Raw genomic sequence first — 19,052 nt, 5'->3', positions numbered from 1 at the left:
TTTGTTCCAGAACCGTTCTTTCAAATGTATCTTGGCATAATATGCTTTTGTCCTGAATATTATCAGATTTGCCGTTTCTTATCTTATATTCAAGATTAATTGCCTAAATTTAATAAGTAATTAATGGCGATTAAACATACGCAAGTTTGAACTTACAATGTACCATAATTAACCAAAATTAATATACCTTAGAAGTATGTAATACCCACTTATTCCTCTTAAAATGAGAATGAGCTCATAAATTACAAGGAGTATAATCTTAAATGTAATCTACCTGTCTAGAATGCTATACATCAAATCTCTCTAAAACATCAAGAGAGAGACAAAATTAGGTGACATGCAACTTTTTAATGCATGCAAGTAGCCTTGTGAGAATTTTGACTGGACTAAAATTATATGTTGATATAAAGCTATATCTAAAGACGCTTTCCAGGTTTGAAACCTCTCTTCGGGCCAGGTAATACGAAATACTACTTGCAAATTCTTACTTTGTGCAATGCAATGACCAGAAAAGACCGCTTCAATAGAACCAGTCCTCCCCCCAAATTAGAATCCAAGGGGGAGGTTTGTCAGTGCCTAACAAAAACACAACTAGAAATTATATTTGGTGTAATTTTCTCACGCGTTAGATATGTCAAGCAAATTCTAGCATACTGACATTAATGAAAAACGTCGAAAAAAATGAAAAACAATCCTAATATGTGTGAGGGGTGGCCGCAAGCCATCAACCCTTCTTATGCACATAACTTGGATGGAGGCAAAAGTTTTTGGTGATATAAAGTCAATCAGGCCTTAGGGGAATCGTAGTAAAATTTACAAAATAGAATATTGACAAAAATCATAACAAAATTCAGCATACCAGAATACTACTCCGTCCCACGACACACCTTTGACACTTAGTTTTCGAAAATACTGAATCTAATTTTGCATGAATTTATCAAAGAAACAGAAAACTAAATTACTTTTTCCCGTGTGTCTTCTGATGAGACTGTACGAGTTCCCTAGAGGGGCCAACTACCAGAGATTTCACAAAAGGGGAAAAATCAACAGGGTGTCCAAGTTATAGTGTCCTGTTATAGCCGAAAGTGAACCCTTTTTTGTCTAAAATGGCCCTTCATATACTTTTTAGAAGTTTTCTAGTTGCCATAGCATCTTATCACGCTCTTATTACTAAAGAGGAGAAAAGGGAGAAGAAACACTTATAAGGCTTAAAACGCCTTTTTGGTAGTTTCTAATACCCCTGAAAGGCTAAAAGTTGTTTAGATAAATTGAATATTTTTTTTCCTTTTTTAAGAAGCAAACATTAATAAAAATACAATGAAAAAACATGAAAACCTGAAAAAAATGTGGTTTCAGACTTTGAAGTCAGGTTTCGTTTTTTCTATATATACTATTGTTGCAATGCAAATTAGTAGAAGGGAATATTTTTTCTGTTCCAGAAAGGCCAGTATGAGTAGATTCTTTCTTATTATATTTTTTCCTTTCTATTATTTCTATTATTATTCTGTCTATATAGTTATAGAGCTCAATAATTGTATGATTTTATTTCATATAATTATTCTATATTTTATAAATTCTATAATTTCAATATATTATTCTTTCTATCTATTTCTATTATTATTCTTTCTATTTATTTCTATTATTTTTATTTTCTATTATTTTTATTCTAGATTCTTTCTATTATTTTTCTTTCTTGGTGTTTGACTGACAGGTATAAATACAAAGTGCTAAAGAACCTCTTTAACGGCTGCTACTTATATATTATCACTTCTGCTAAAGACGAATATATAGTATTTATACAATTATTCTTTCAAAGTATTATATCCGAAGAGCAAGCCATCCAAGCAAGGAGTTCAAAGGCTTCCACATTTACCTCTGCAGTCTAGTTAGAACACTAGTGTGTTCTAACTAGTGTTAGAACACACTGACAAGTGTCAGTGTGTTCACACACTGACACACTAACAAGTGTTCATAGTGCTGACACTATGAACACTTGTAGAATTACTAAATGTGTCGCAGTGTTTCCAGTTGCTTATTACAATTTTCAACCTTTACTGTTACATCACACCAAATTATGAACACAACAGCTACTTAGTATGACGATACTAAGCATTTAAATCCTTTCCTCACCAAAGTGAAGAAAAATTTCTTAATTATAAATTAAAACCTTCATTTTCACCCATATATTTAGCTTTTCCTATTTGTGGTAATTTCAGTCCATTTACGGTTTGATATCGTTATTCAACATAATCTTTACTTCTCATTTATTCATTCACTTTAATTTAATTACGTAATTTGAGCATGCTATGTAAGTTAATTTGGGAAATGTTGAAGCTAGGGGACCATTTGAAAGAAATCCTAAAAGCTTAGAACACTAATTTAAGACAATCATGTATACCTACTTATTTCATCCCTAAGGGCACACTACCTCACTGTATTCTGATCCCCCCTGATGAATAAACATACAGTCCATTTTATGTATTCACTCATTTTATATTAGCGCTTTCTTCGCTGCTTGAGAAACGACCGCCACGATAAAATTCTAGCGTTTAGCTTTCACCAGTATCTACTGTAAGATAGAATGAAACTACAAAGTGTGCTTTATGTTTTATTCATCATGGATGGTGAGGGGGAGTTAATCTAAAGCAGTGTGCTCTTAAGAATGAGATAAGTAAGTATTTGGGACTGTTTGAAGTAGCTTCCAGAATTTCATTTAAGCCTTCCTTTAAATGGTCCCCTTGTCTTAAGAATGGCCATTAATTTCAATTCGTTTTAAGTTTTGAATTTACTATTTACGATTTCCGATAAAAAATTTCTTTCATTTTTTTTTTAGGTAGCACAGTTTTAATTAGCACGTGAGGGCTATAAAGACAGCCTCCGTTTTTGAGGACTATTAAGACATGACTCACCAATATCACTGCTCCTTCTAAGGCTTCTAACACAACTGAGAATTTAACCGCAGCTCAGGTATATATAGCCTAGATTACTTTTTTTCGATTTTGACAATGTATGCTGTTTCTTGAGTAAGCAATTTCCACAAGAAAAAGCAAAGAAAAATGTTTTGTTTTATTGGCAATAAAATGTTTCATTAAGAGCCAGGTCTGACTTAGCAGGAATTAATTGAAACAAAAGCTCATTATAATGCAATTAAAGTCAATGATGTGTTAACTATATAAAAAAAACTTCATCAGCAAATCTATTACCTGGTACCTTTTAAGTTGCCGTGAAATACAGTTGTTGGTTAGCACACAAAAGGGAATTTATTTAGGGAGGGGGCTAGAAATCTTTCCAAAGAACAAAACAAGCAATTTATATAAACAATGCAGGAATTTTTCTTTTACATCGTTAACTTTGTCTTATTAATAAGGGTGGGGTGAGTCTGTAGCCAATCTCTCTCCTGTGTCTGGTGTCGGAAGCACAAAAGTTACAGTAAAAGTCAAAGTTAGCTTATGAAGCTATTAGCGCTCTAGAAAAACAAAACACTGAATAAATGAAGACAAATATTCTAAAGGCCTTCTTTCAGTGAATATAGTTTAGTCTTTAAATAAAGTCATTTTGAAATTCAAAATAGATGTTTATTATTTACGGAGTGTTTATTTACATTTTCATACCACCAAGTCAATCACACACAGATAGAGTGGGATATGCTTTTAAAACTGTCCCCCTCCCCAAAAAAATCACCATTTTAATTATATTTTCTGTAATTTATTATGATTTTCATGTAATTCCTCGAGTTTTCCTCTGCAAAAAATAGACTTCTGCATACAAGACAGTTCTAATATACTTTTGCTTCTGTTACTTGTGCATTTTTCGGGAAAGGGAAAGAGTGTTGGTTTTTTTCTAAGACTTATTATTTTTTTTGGATTTACTTATTCTTTTTTTAAGGTAGCCTAATATCAAAAAATTATAACTATTGTGCCTTTCAAGGACAAAATATGAAAAAAACCTCGAGATGAAGATTTGAAAAGGTAAGAACACAAATAGGTGGTTTCAAAATATAAGCCAGTAAGTAATAGCCAAGAATCCCTATCTTTTCCATTATAAAAGAACCAAATTTTCCAACAAATGAGGAATTTTTCACGACAGCGACACAAAGATCGACATAAGTAAATATTTTAGCTATACAATAGCTGTTGATGGCAGAACACACACAAACACACACACAAAAAAAAAAAATCTAAAACGATATCATAAAAATGACTGAGAGACAAAAAAAAATATACTTCAATAAAAATCATGCTCAAATTAGATTAGTCCTGGTGTCATTACTTCATGGAAGTTAAGTCCAGTTTGTCAAATAGTTCGTTGTAACGAACTGTAAGCAAGGAGCGACTCCGCTCAATAGTAACCGAAACTCTAGAAAACGGAATTTATATATTAATAGATACATCAAAATAATTAGATTTTTGTACTGATTTCAAATATAAAAGTTTTATCAAGTTTAGTCTTACCCATCAAAAGTTAAGAGCCTGAGAAAATTTGTCTTATTTTTGAAAAAAAGGGGGAAACACCCCCTGAGAATCATAGAATCTTATTGAAAATCACACCATTAGATCAGAAAACACAACAGTATAGGTTTCGAGCTCTTATCCGCAAAAATGATAAATTTTGTATTTTTGCCACAAGAAAGATCACGGATACATGTTTTTCTTTTTCCAGGGGTGACCGTATCAACCCGGTGATCCTAGAATATTGCGAGAGGGCTCATTCAAACGGAATTTAAAAAGTTCTAGTGCTTTTTTAGGTGACCCAAAACATGAGAGGGCAACTTGGCCCCCTCACACGTTAATTTTTTTCCCAAAGTAATCCGATAAAAATTTTCAGATAGTCATTTTGTTCAGAATGGTCAAAAATTAATAGTTATATCTCTAAAGATGACGTTATCACCCACAGTCCCCGGGGGAAGGCTGCAACTTATGAACTTTGTCCATTATTCGCATATAGTACGTGTTATTGTGAAGTATACAGACAAATTCATTGTTTTTTTCTGGTGCGGGGAAGGGGGGTCATTGGGAGAGAGTTAAGTGGGATGATCTTTCCACAAAGGACTTTTTCATGGAGGAAGAGAACGTTCCATGAAGGGAGTGCCAAATTTCCCAGCATTATTTAAAAAAGGATGAGAAATTGAATACCAAAAAACATGTTTTTTCAACTGAAAGTACGAAGCAAAAGTTTGAAAGTACAATCATAAGAGCTATTCAAGAGAACTATTATTAATTAAACGGCTTTTATGATTCAGGGGTCATTGCTAAAGAATTTATCGTAAAGGGCAAGGTATTGACGATGGGGCAAACCCCCTCATATGCATTATAATTTCTGTTCGTTCTAAGTTTTAATGTTGCTCGCTACTTTCAGATGAAAAACTTGTTGTTGCCTTTTTTAATTTAATCACAAGTTATAGGGAATCTTCTTTTGATTTACCTATGGCTTTTATGATTTTGTCTCTTTTGCATGCTCAAAATCCTTTGTTCTTCTGAGATGTTATTTGAGGTTTTGGTCTTTATCCAATATTTCTTTGATGTAATGAAAACTCATTTTAAATGCTCATTTTCTTTCACACAACAAACAAAGGGACGAAACAACGAATTTTTCAAGCCAACAATAAAGCTGCTTAAATTAGTACGTCCAGTCTTTAGAAATATAACTTGAATCACTATTTTTATATGGTCACTATATTATAAAAGAGTACACTCTTATGTATAATTTTGCAAACGTGGGGGTAGGGCTTTGGCCTCCAGAAAGAATCTTATATTATGCCGCCACTGCACTTGACTGAACACTGTTAACTGGACACGGACCATTCATGCATTTGGGGTCTGATGGTAATTACTGAATCACCTTTAAATAGCTATTCTGACTTCCTTGACAGTTTTTTTAAAAAAAAATGTGTTTAAATTTTCGGTTACTATGGTTTTGGGTTCGTTTTTTACTTGGTTACGTCACACGCCGCAACCATGATCAATAAGAGTAGTTTAAAAATACAAGAATCTGCCTGCTTTCAGAAAATTTCAGGTTGGATGTTAACAAACTTCGAACTTTGATCAAAATTCAAATTTCATTAAACAGAAGTCAATGTGGTCTTAAGAATGAGATAAGTAAGTATATTTTCAAAGTAGTTTCTAGAATATTTTTTTATCGCTTCTTTCAAATGGTCCCACGTCTTGAAGACGTGGGACCATTATATATATATATATATATATATATATATATATATATATATATATATATATATATATATATATATATATATATACTAATCTACTCTTACTTGAATTATCTGTACTTGAAGCATACGTTGGTTTGAAAAGGCTTTAATTTATCTTTATTGGACACGGATCATTCATGCATTAGGGGTCTGATGGTCATTTGGCGTGAGGTAAGTATAGAGCTTCAGCAATCCCCCTTTCTTCACAAGAAAGCAAAATAAAATCCTTCAAAAGGCCATAAGTGTAGATTAGTATATATATATATATATATATATATATATATATATATATATATATATATATATATATATATATATATATATATATATATATATATATATATATATATATATATATATATATATATATATATATATATATAACGGTAATCTTCAAGACCCGGGATAATTGGAAGGAAGCCATAAAAAAAAATATCCTAGAAACTACTTTGAAACAATACTCGCTTATCTCATTCTTAAAACCACATTGGCTTTTGTTTAATGAAATTTCGATTTTGATCAAAGTTCGAAGTTTGTTTACATGCAACCTAAAATTTTCTGAAAACAGTCAGATTCCTCTGTTTTTAAACTACTCTCAATTATCATGGTTGCAACATGTGACGTAACCAAGTAAAAACGAACCCAAACCCATAATAACCGAAATTTTAAAATATGATTTTTTTTGGAAAAACTGTCAAGCAAGGAAGAATAGCTGTTTAAACGTGATTCAGTAATGGTAACTATTGTTTCGCTTAATTTTAATGGTAAAAGGTTATTTTAAAAATAAAATCATGGAAATTTTGAAAAATGAACTGAAATCCCTGTTTTTTTTTATCAAAGTATTGAAGTCCTTTTATCTTGCGCAACAAGGAAGATAACTTTTTTTGAGAAGCAGCAGTGTGTCTGCTTTTTTTCGTCTCCTCAAGGGGGTACCCAGGCATTATAAATAAAAACCTGGTTAGCCTGACCACATTAGTATGCAGATCAAAGGCTGTTTTCAAGAAACTGTGCACAAGCAATACCTATTGTACTCTTTTGATAAAAGTAGTTTTTGGGAATAAAAAACTGGAAAAACCACAACTGTAATATTCTTAGCTAGCTTTTTTCATTAGCTTTGATCTCGCTGCTTAGCACTAGATAGTACTGTTCCCTTAAAGAAAGCATGAGCTTCTATTAGTTCCCAATATTTGGGGGGGGGGGGGTTCTCAACAAATCTTGGTTCTCCTTGTCGGTGTTTTTCGCCCCTCTGCTCCTGTAGTTAGGGAAAATTTTGACCTTAGGGGGCGGTATGTGCCCCTAAGACTACCCCTTGGATCTACCCCTTGGTTCACCATATTCTATAAGTAGAACCTTAAAACAAGAAGATAAAACGAGGCTTCAGAAATTCTCAGAATTACAGCTTATTACACAAAAAGAATCTATTAAAAGAAAAGTACCACAGAGATTGCTTTGCTTAAATGAAATTGAATTTTCCAAGTTCCTCACGATAATGTAATTTAAACAAAATCGTGACTTTGATCGACTAAAGTTTATTTTAGAAATATAATGTGAAGTTCAGTATCTGAAAATTCAAACGGGGGATTTGACACAGCATTTTATTAGCCTCATTACTTAGCTTACATCAAGAAAGGTTACGTAGAAGAGACAAGGTAAAACATTAATGAAAAAAACTTTCATGATAATGATTTAAAGGCAATACCTGTCTCTAATCTCCCATGAAAAAATTCCAGGGTTCTCTCGTCGATATTCTTCAACACGTTTCTCGATCTCAGGTGTGGCAGCCTTCGGTTTTGAGCCTCCAATAACGCCAGCTCGAATTGAGCCAGTTTCCTATTACACAAAATATTATTCAAACTAGTAAAATAGTATCTAGTTGTATAATTTTCTGTAAAATCACTAGCAATTGCAAATAATGATTTTTTATATCCTATACAGAGTTTGCATCTTGTTCAGAATTCGTCTGAGAGCCACTTTTGCACTGACTATAACGCCATAGCTTGCAGTCCCACGCAATGGTGTCAACCGGGGTGACAGGGACTGGGGGCTCTGTTCCAGCTTAGAATTAACTTGAGTCAATTAACTTGAGTGAATTAGAATCAACCTGCAACCAATCAACTTGAAAAACCTGTTTTGCCCCCTTCTCCCCTTCTGCAATCATAAATTGAATCTAATGGTCCCATGAATAACCAATTCATTGAAACGTATGAGGGGCACTATCTATGCATGTAATGGTGCACTACTAAAGTATGAGGGCACTCATACGGGGCACTCGTATGAGGTGGAAACGATCTTGAAATTGGGCCACAAGATTTTCTTTTTCATAATATTCTGACTTAATGAACTGCTGAGCTGAAATTAAATGACTAACCCCATACAGGACTGGAATAGAGTAGGTATTTTAATCAAGCATTTGGAGAGTGTTCACCTGCACAAAAAAAAAACTGGCCCAATAAAAAAAGCAGCGTTTTTATAAATTTGTGAAGCATGCGTAGACGCCAAAGAAGAATCTTTGCTAGCTTATTTTAACTTTAAACATTAAGTTAGCTTTAATCTTCTTTGACTCCTGGGTTAAATATTCAGAGCGAATCACCGTGAAAACAAATTAGTTTAACGAAGACAAATCCGGAAAAGAAAAGTTGATACACGTACGCGGAAAATGAAATTCAACAAAGGTAGGTAGATAGGTAGATTTTTATTTAAAACCTTTATATCACATACATATCAATTAGTCGCAAAAAGGCCATATTTTTTATATTTAGTATATTTTGCCCTCCCCCTACATTTATGTGAATTGAAACCACTGTAGCATATATATATATATATATATATATATATATATATATATATATATATATATATATATATATATATATATATATATATATATATATATATATATATATATATATATATATGTATATATATATATAATATTTCAAACAATTATTTAGGCCTGAAAAATTCTGGATAGCCCACTCTCATTCAATACGATTCTCTTCATCAACTTGATCATTTATCATTCAAAAAATGCAATTTTAACCGACGCTTAAGCTGTGGGAGACTCTCTGACTCCCTTATATACTCTGGGATTGCATTCCAAATTGTCGTGCCTATGTGTTTTGTCACACGTCCCGATCGCGTTGTATTCCTCACCTCATTAATCAGATCATTTCCATGTCGGGTAAAATGAATTATGTTTAAAATAACTTCTACACATTTTTTCGTGCCCCTTCCTGATATATATTTTTTTTTTTTGCAATTCAATGCATATGAAGACAACATCTTAAGGAGAATAGAGCGATGCAAGCAGAGGACTGTCCTTGGAAGTTATGTTTCCCGGCTGTATGCCCATAGCGTTGGGACAGGACATCCCGACTCCTATGCAAGAATCTAATTCAAGAGGGCCTAATTAATCAGGGAAGGGGTGCAAATTCAAAAAAAAAGGCAAGTTGTCAAGACGTAGCCATGACTGGGCTCATAGTTTGAGGTGTTTTCATCAGAAAAGAAATCACAAAGCTTTATGTACAAAACATTATAAATTGTACATGGATAATAAATTATACATGGCTGGTTGTATTATTTTTTTCGTTCATTCGAAAGAAGAAGCTATAAATTTGTTTATATAAGAATAAACGTAAGTTTTTGCATTAAAGGAAACAAATTTGCAAAGTTTCAAAGTAAAAGTCTAACATAGAATACGCTCACATTTACAAGGAATGGCCTTTTGACTCTCAATTACTATCTCTCCCCAGCCTAAGATGTAATTTACTGACCTTCAACGTTATATTTCGGCCGCCGAAGTAGCAAATAATCAAATAATAAAAAAAATATCTTAAAAGGCAATAAGTAAAGTTGAAGCTATGAAAAACGATACTTATTTTTAAAGTAAATAGTTATAACCACGGCTAGGAAACTCTGTTCCTTTTTTTACGAGATTCCAAGCTACATATACTCTAAATTACAAATGTCTTCTTCATAAAGTGTTAGGGGTTTAGACCTTATCATTTTTGCAGATAATTTTTATGACTCTTGGCGTTTCAGATGTTGGAGGCTCAAAAGATACGAATATCTTCCGAAAAAAATTTTCTTTACCTTTTAGCATTTATAGCATTAAATTAGATAAATCAATAAATCAATGTATACAGATGAATCTCGGATATTGGAGAAAAAACATTCAAAGACTAGAAAGCCGAAGGGCTACCCACGTTCTGTCACCTTCTGCCAAGGGCGTATCAAGGATTTTGTTCGGGGGTTATTTATTAAGGGAGTGTAACCCCTCCCTGTAAAACTTCTCCCCTTTAGCAAAAGAACTTTCTTCATATGTATTTTGTTACGTTTTTATAAATTGAACAAAAATTGGGGGGGTAATCCTAGTACCCCTCCCCCTGCATAAAGCCTTCCCTTCTGTACATGTTGGGGCGTCCCTTGCTTCACCATACTTAACGCACTTTTGCCAATGCAACCCCCCTTCACACTAATCATACCACACTTGCACTGCACGTAGCGTGCTCTAGTTGGTGAACAAAATTATGAAAGTAGGTGCCCCTCATAGAAAACTAGAAAGATATTTTTATCCGAATTTAAATATTAGCCACCCTGACCAAGTAAAAGCAAACGTACTTTACCTGATATCGATTTAGTATCTTGGAGACGCATCCATGCGAGACTCGTAATTGGCGTGAAATAACACAAGGTCTTACACCGGCTGCCGCTAGTTCAACGATTTTCAACCGAATATGATTTGGCAAGGGACGACCATTTATGAAAACACCACCAAGCTGGTTTACCCTTCCTTGACCTAAAATTTATACTTTTTAGAATTCAGGAAAGACATAGAAACCTGAATTTCATCAAACGCAGCTATAATTACCGAAACTTCTAAAAAAAGAGAAAATAAAATTTACGTAAAGATCCTTCTAGGAATACCATACTTTAATGGGGATGGGAGCTTCCAAACTCAACCCCACCCGAACAAATTTGAGATTGAGGAGGCTTGAAGCCCACATCCAACAAAGGCATGAGATTTCCCTATAATTCAAAAGTTTCTTCTAAGCCCCCCCCTAAAAAAGAAATAAGTTTTACATACGCGCCTCGACAGACTTTAGAACGGTGGGAAAACATTACAATACTTCTAAGCAGTATCGCATTAACCGTCGGCACATAGCTTTAAAAAAATTTCAATTTCCCCTTTTTTGCTAACAGTCTAAGCCAACAGTTTCCTCAGTGCGGGGAATCTCAAATATTTAAAATACATTACGTGGTAATTTATTCTGTTGAAATGGAGACCCTTAGCTACGAGACTTAAAACGGTAAATAAAGATTTAAAATAGAAATAAACATATACAGTAAAATAAAAGAAAAGAGTGATAATTACCAAGTGACCATAACCCATGTCTATTTTTTTTTCATTGTTTCAAAATTATGAAATTACATGCCCAAAATCCAGCAGCAAAGCTGGAACGTTTCTTAGTTAAAACAAGTTTGTTCTTTCAAATCGGTAGTAACATGTTTTTGTAACATCGTAAAGGAGTTTTTAACTATTGAGCAATGGTACCATAAACTTGGAAATAAATTCTTAAGTAGAATTATGCCACATGGTTAACGCTTTTAAAGTGTCCTCTAGTTCTCATAGGTCAAAAATACTTAGACCTATTTTCTAACATACTTTTGATTTCCAGACTGAGTCACATCTCCCAAAAATTATATACAAAGAATAATGTAGCCTATTGATGGCGGACTCATGTAGCCTATTGATGGTGCACTAATGTAGCTTATTCCAAGTCATAGCCCCCCTTCCCCCCTCTTCCAGATACTATCTTAATTTGGGATGTCAAAAGAAAGAGTACTCGTAATGACAGGAATAAAAATAAAAAACATACTGCAATTACTGGAATTTTTCGTCTTCTTTTCTGTTCTTGCAACTATTGAAGATGCACTAGTGATAAATTCCGGTTGTATGCAGGAAGACAGTTCTCAAAGTGGGCCCGAAGCCCTCTAAAACACTAAAGAGTGTTACTATGTTGCAAATTTTATTTTCAAAATGCGGGGGGGGGGGGGGCATTTTTTTATTTTCATGATGAAAATACTAATGAAAAACACTCCTCAATAAAGTTTATATTGAAAAAAATATATTTTTGGAAATGTGGGGGGCAAACACTCCCTCCTCCCAACAGCTCCCAAGGTGAGTACCAGTCTCAGCAAAAATTTGTAACTGGCCAGCAAATGCCGTTGGCTACAGTTGTAATACCATAAAAATTAGTAGACATATGACTTACGTGTTTTGTACTTTGTGAACCTTTAATTTAAATCCAATATCCATATTTTATTTTTATCTTTTTGTTTGTACCTAGTGAAGTTGTATCAATGGAAAAAAAAGAAAAAATCCAGCTGGGATAATTTAATGCACATATAACATAGAAACGTATACATTAGCTCTATGCCACGAAAATTTTTGAAGATTCTAGCAAACTTTATTCAAACAATACATGCATGAGACTATATTTTCAAAGCGAAATAAAAGATATCCAAATTATTGTCCAAAAATCAATTTTCAAACCCAGATCTTGCATTCATTTCTGGGTTAAAATACTAATAAAATGTATTTGGAAGGGGGGGGGAGTACTAAACAATATTTTAAACTTGAATTTTGAAAATCGAAATTTTCATTTTTTTAATTTTGATAATTTGGCCTTTGGAGTTTTTTTTTCAGTTAGGAACTTAATATCGCTAAAAATGACAAACAAATTAAATTATAAACTTAAATGGACGAGCCTTAAAAATTCTCAAAAGATGATTAAAAGATAATTGATAATTAAATTTACATGAAAATACAATTAACGTCGTAAAATATGTATCAAGATAGAGTAAGAGAAAGGGGCGTAACTTAAGCGGAGGAAAAAGGAAAGAGCGTGAGAAGGATTTTAATGAACTAGTATTCAAGTAGTGAGTCGGTAAAATTTTTGCAGTTCATATAATCGACTTACCAATGAAGTGAACATACCACTCGATGCTTTTTTTGTTCTTTACGAATATAATAATTGCTGCTACTGCAAATATTTTAGCACTTTTTGAGTTCTCAAAAATGACGAATTTCCAATCAAAGTATGAGCTATCGCTTGTTTTCGACAAAATAATCCTACGTTTTCTCAGCGCCGTTTTTGACAAAATAATACTACATTTTTTGAGTGCCAAAATTATCTATAATAAGGTTAGTTTAGGTTAGGTTTGGTCAAAAAGGGCTTAAATTTGAATTTGCGGTAGAAGCGATTATTATATTCGTAAAGAACATAAAAAAAGCATCGAGTGGTATGTTCACTTTATTAGTAAGTCAATTATATGAACTGCAAAAAATTTGCCGGTGAGTTTTTTTTTCAAGAAAAAATGTTTTTGTTAAGGGTCCGTTTGATAGCCTTGGGGAATTCAATTGCGATAAACAACGAAGTTTTGTTTCGAGAGGGTAGGGGGTACTTTGAAAATAGTGCCAAAGAAGGATGAGCAGTAGGCTCAAATAACATCTAGGGATTTCTGGGTGGAAATCCAAAGGGTAACCAGCGTACGTAGCTAAATTAGCGACAGACAAATGACAAAACACTACTCCCCGTTGTAATTTTCCTCTGAACTATGGGCCTAGCTACGCCAGTCACAATAATAATAGGTAAACTACCTTGGAAGGGATATCCAGTGAAACAAGGCCGCATCATTCCTAAAGCTAGTTCACTTGTACTGCGACAAAACTTAAACCAAAAAATTAAAAGCTATCCAAAAATTAGTTTTATCTCTTGACAAGGCACTTATGTGACTGATGACAGAATTTGTTCCGTTACGGTTACATGAAGCATTCACAACCATGACAAACCAATCAGGGATGCGCTTTTTAGTGGAAAAGATGAATGGTTCGAATAAATAGGATATAAATGTGATTGGTGCAAATCCTTCAAACAGGCGGAGCCGAAGCAAAGACAGCAAATGGGGATTAAATATAAGCCGGAAAGTTGAAATTTTATGAAACGATATGTGGAAAGATTGATTTCATGTGGTTTGATCACCGTTCAATTATTACTATCCATGGTCTAATTGATTCGTTAATTTTTCTAGTTACTCCCTTAAAATAGTATGGTAGAGCTACTTTATTTTCGACATAAAATTTGTTTTCCATAGTATAAATATTTATTTTCGATAATATATATATATATATATTATGTATATATATATATATATATATATATATATATATATATATATATATGGTAAATATCATATATATATATATATGGTAAATATCAAAAACGAAGGGGGGGGGGAACAATCCTTAAAACCCAATTCTATGAATGTCCAGAAGAAGAAACTCAATCTTTATCTCTAATTGAAAGACACTATAGGAAAAACCCAAATCCTTATCTCTGCTTGGATTCAGTCTGGGGTGGATCCAGGATTTTTTTTAGGGGGGGCGTATAACAGGTTACTTTGATAAACTTGCGAACAACGAAATACCTGCAATTTAAAGGGAGCCTCGACAATTATGTGTCGTAGGTAGGTAATGGAAATGGTCGTAAATTTAATCTAAAATCTGGCGAGGGTTTAAGTTCTAATAAATCTGTCGAAATTAACATGGTGTAAAAATATTGATTCAAAAATACTAAGTTATAAAAACCACCCCACCGAAAAAAAAACAATAACAGTTCACCATCTATAAAATAATATAATATTTAATATTTTCTGTATAATTTTTTGCTTCTGCACTTCTAACCGCTATACCGAGTGAGTTAAGCTTGTTATTGACAAAAAAGATTGGTCTTGAACCACCTTTTGGGGTCATACACTCTTTGTAACAATTTGATTAGGTCAAATCATTTAGTATGTCGCTTAACTTTATGGCATCGCTTAGCACCATTAGTACATGATAGTACTGAAGAGTAGAAAATGAGAATAAAGATCGTTATATAGCTTATATATTTGTGAAATATATATTAAATATTAAATACTAGTTCTTTTGAGGGTGTAATAAGAAAGACAGAACGAAGAGATAGATATACATAGAAGAAATTTGAAACAAGGGTTTTAAGGATAGGCAATACAGCATTAACTAATCACTGTTTCTTTTAAAAAATAGTGTTTCATTAAACAGTTTTAACTTTGACGAAATCTCAAAATTAATCAATCAAAATTTTAGTTTTCATAACAACGTAGCATATCTTTCTACTTTTAAAAGTTCTATATATTTCGCCTAAGTTACAGAACTCACAATTTTATAAGAAAAGTCTATTTCTGTATTTCCACAACCGCTATATTATACAGTTGATGTCTACCTCAATATTTTGGTGAATGTTTATAATGGCTATTCCTGTCAGTTTAGAGCTCTTTGTTAATATTTCCTCTTCTATTTATCATAAAATATTCCAATAAAAACCAAAATAGTCAGAAAAATATTGACTCTAATAAAGATGCATGTAGGTGTGTGCTTTAAATTAAGTATATGAGTCAAAATACTTCTTAAAAAACAAATAATTATTTGTTTGTTATTTTTGTATTTGATGGGTATAGACTGGTGGTTTAAATTCCCAGGGTTTCCAGCTGTGGTAGATTTCTATTTAATTTTTTTTCAATCTTGAGATTTTCATATATTCAGTTCAAATTTTAAATCTCGGTATGTCTGTTAAGCACGAAAAAAATTGAAATTTGACTTAGATTTAGATTTAGTATTAAGTAAGAGAATTTTTCTGGAAAAATTTTGACTTATAAACAATTAATCCTGAAAATATGATTCGATATCAAAATAAGTATAAAAATCCTCAGCGGTATATAAAGCAGTTTAGACAATTTTATGGACAAATATATACAACCCCAATACAAAAACCCCTATTCGATGGCATGTATTAAAATGAGTATAAAATCCTCAGCGGTATATATAGCAGTTTAGACAATTTCATAGTCAAATATATGCAACCCCTATACAAAACATAGCTATATTTTGTGACTGGTTGGTATTGAGAAGGTGAGAAATTTTAAAGTAATACTGTAGTTGCATTCTGTTTTCGTGGTTAACTCAAAGTTGTTTGAACTTCTGCTTTTTATCAATATTTTATTAGTAAATGCTTGAAAAGAAATCGACGCCATTCCACTGATTCAAATTGAGAATTCAGAGACCCATCTATACCAGCTAGATTAAAAATAAGATAAAATAAAAACACAATTATTTGCCTTCTTTTGTAAACAATATTTCAAAAATCTATTTTTCGTAAATGATTACTCCGACCTTTGAAGGAGTATTTCGACTCATGTACATAGTTTTAAGTATTTACTTATACGAACCTTTATTGCTCAACATTCACCATTGCTCAACATTCACCATTAGTGCATTATGAATGTCAACATTCTCCGGTGAAAGTCAATATAAGCATATTTAACAAATATTTCGGACATACAGCAATAGACCATGTTTTTGTTGGCATTCACCGAAGGAATGCCAACATTCAACAGATTTCAGACATTCACGGTAAAATATATTCGAATGCCGATTTTTGGCCTCTTGGCAGAAAAAAATTGAAAAAAAATGACAAATTTGTCCTTCTAAATTTTCGTAACCTGACTCCACTGGTCCTGGCTGCATACCCCTAGATACCTTCCCAACGTCATAGACCTTAACATGCTATCACTGATCTAGACAGCGACAGATAGTCTGATTTGATGAAAGTCTGTTGTCATTCAAGACAACATATATATCAGTCATATATATCAGTATATATATCAATCAATTTTCTTAGAAGCACAGGAGCATTTTTCATGATTTGTTTTTCTTCAGTACCTTGTTCATGTGTTTATTTTTGTAATGACAAGCACTTTGTGCTTATTAGAGTTGGTGATAATACACAAAAATATAATATTGGAGCACATCCCATACTCAGTCGTCCGAGGCTCACTTTGGGAATGGGATAAGTGATCAAATAAGGGATCGACAAGTAATTAATTCATGGCTGGCCTTTGGTAACTAATAGGATATCGTGTTATAAGCTACTAGTTACAGATAGTTTATAAGACTCCAATTGCACTATGGGGACCTTAATAAATAACATTATTTGACCTGTGTTTTTTCTTACCTGCGTCAGTTCCAGCTGTCATTACATTTACAAATATGCGAATGTGGAAATGTGGAAGTCCAAAATCCAAATCCGGTAAGTATATATCTCCGAAATAGGGTTGAATTTCCAATAAAGTTGGTATTCTAGGGACTTAGAAGCCACTCATTGCATGCATGAATAAACAATTCCAATATCTGAGTCCCAAAACAAAACACAGTATGTTGCCAAGTAACTTTCACTTCCCTCTGACCAACGTATCGGAGAATCTCCAAGTCGTTAATTACGCTGAGATTGTTATTACATTAAAGGCACATTAAAACGCGGTAGGGTATATTAATTCAAAACAAAAGCAACTACGAAGGAAGAAATAAATTCTACAACAAACAAGAATAAAAAACAACCATGGAGATAAACTTGGAATAAACTACAAAATTTACAAAAATGTGTGAAAGGTCGCAATACACCACCTCCCCTTCCCTGGAAGAATGTAAAGTGTCAATTAAGCTTTGTGTGGTGTCATGAACAGTAGAAAAGTCGATACAGATTCCGTTTATCGCTTCAAACACTCTCATAACTATAGACAAAGCCCGACAGTGAAGTCATTTGAAAGGAAAAGATACGTGAGTATCGCCTAGATCCTCCTTGATTTTGAAAAATACCTTGTTTGAAGATATTTTTATTTAAAACGTTCTCTTTGCTATTTTTATAAAAAATTGACAAAAGCGACGAAGTCCCGTCTAAATATTGAGAAATGCATTCCCCCTTTAAATTTGTGTTAATGTATTTCTACTGGAGCAAAAAATATACACAACATCTTAAACATTAATTTAGGGAAAATATCAAAAACACAACTATCTATTTTGGGCCAAATATCCCCTAAGTCTCACTCTAAGAGTCTATTTAAAAGATCTGGATGTGCGTATCTGGACCTTCAATCATAAAGTCTTTCTGTAAATACCAATTTTCTTTATAGCTTTGTCTGAAAATTACTGAAAAAAAAACTGAAAATTAGTCTTTTAATCATATAATTTTTTTCCCTACTTTGTTGATAGGTTTCGATAATCAGTTTGGAGTAACTCTTTTGAATTAACACAGTTACTTGAGACTAACTGTACTTTTATAACTTTATTTTCAGAATGGTTAAAAATGGTGAAAAATCGGGAACCCTAACATTGAGAGAGAGTTCATCGGGAAAAAAAAAATTAAAAGTTCCAGTTCCCTTTTTTTGGTGACCAAAAAAGACTGGACAGAAGCTAGCCTCCCTCTCACACTCCACTTCTCCCCAAAGACATCCAACAAAAATTTTGTGATAGTCATTTGGCTCAGCATAGTTGAAATGTGCATTAACCGGGAAATCTACAAAAATTTTCTTGGGAAAAATTTTCCGTGGGGACGAGTGTTCCCAGGAGAATTCTCCAGGATAAGTTTTACACGGGGGAATTTTTGGAATTCGTATACATAATTCTTTTTATTCGTCTTATTTTCTCATTGGCTACTAAATTTTAAATGTAGCCAAGAAAGAATTCGTAACTTTTCCGTGGAGGTGACGGAGCTATTTTCCAAGGGGGCAATTTTCCCTGGGGAATTTGTCCGTGGAAGCAACTTTTCGGGGGGGGGATATTGTGGGAAAAAATTCTCTGCAGAAAAGGAGTTCCTGCATGATTTAGAAAATGATGAGAAATTCAATACAAAAGCAAGTTGTTTTTTTAAATAAAAGTTAGGAAAATTATCTAGTGAGAGTCATCCGTGGATAATTTCTGGGGGAATTTTTA

At 33.0% G+C, this 19,052-nt stretch overlaps 1 protein-coding gene across 1 annotated transcript in view; it reads right to left on the bottom strand.

Moving 5' to 3' along the window:
* Positions 1-14,005, bottom strand: part of LOC136027095 (protein gooseberry-like) — a 37,583-nt gene extending 23,578 nt beyond the window's left edge. Inside the window, exons 1-3 of the mRNA XM_065704045.1 lie at positions 13,869-14,005; positions 10,831-11,003; positions 7,905-8,035 (exon numbers count right to left, since the gene is read on the bottom strand). Of these exons, the coding sequence (XP_065560117.1) occupies positions 7,905-8,035; positions 10,831-11,003; positions 13,869-13,905 (341 nt within the window). The 5' untranslated portion in view covers positions 13,906-14,005. The remainder of the gene's footprint in view (positions 1-7,904; positions 8,036-10,830; positions 11,004-13,868) is intronic.
* Between the last annotated feature and the right edge of the window lie 5,047 nt (positions 14,006-19,052).

Source organism: Artemia franciscana, chromosome 5 (genome assembly GCF_032884065.1).
Source record: "Artemia franciscana chromosome 5, ASM3288406v1, whole genome shotgun sequence".
NCBI lineage: Eukaryota > Metazoa > Arthropoda > Branchiopoda > Anostraca > Artemiidae > Artemia > Artemia franciscana.
The sequence above is the reverse complement of the archived record's forward strand: the minus strand, read 5'-3'. Positions and strand labels throughout refer to the sequence as shown.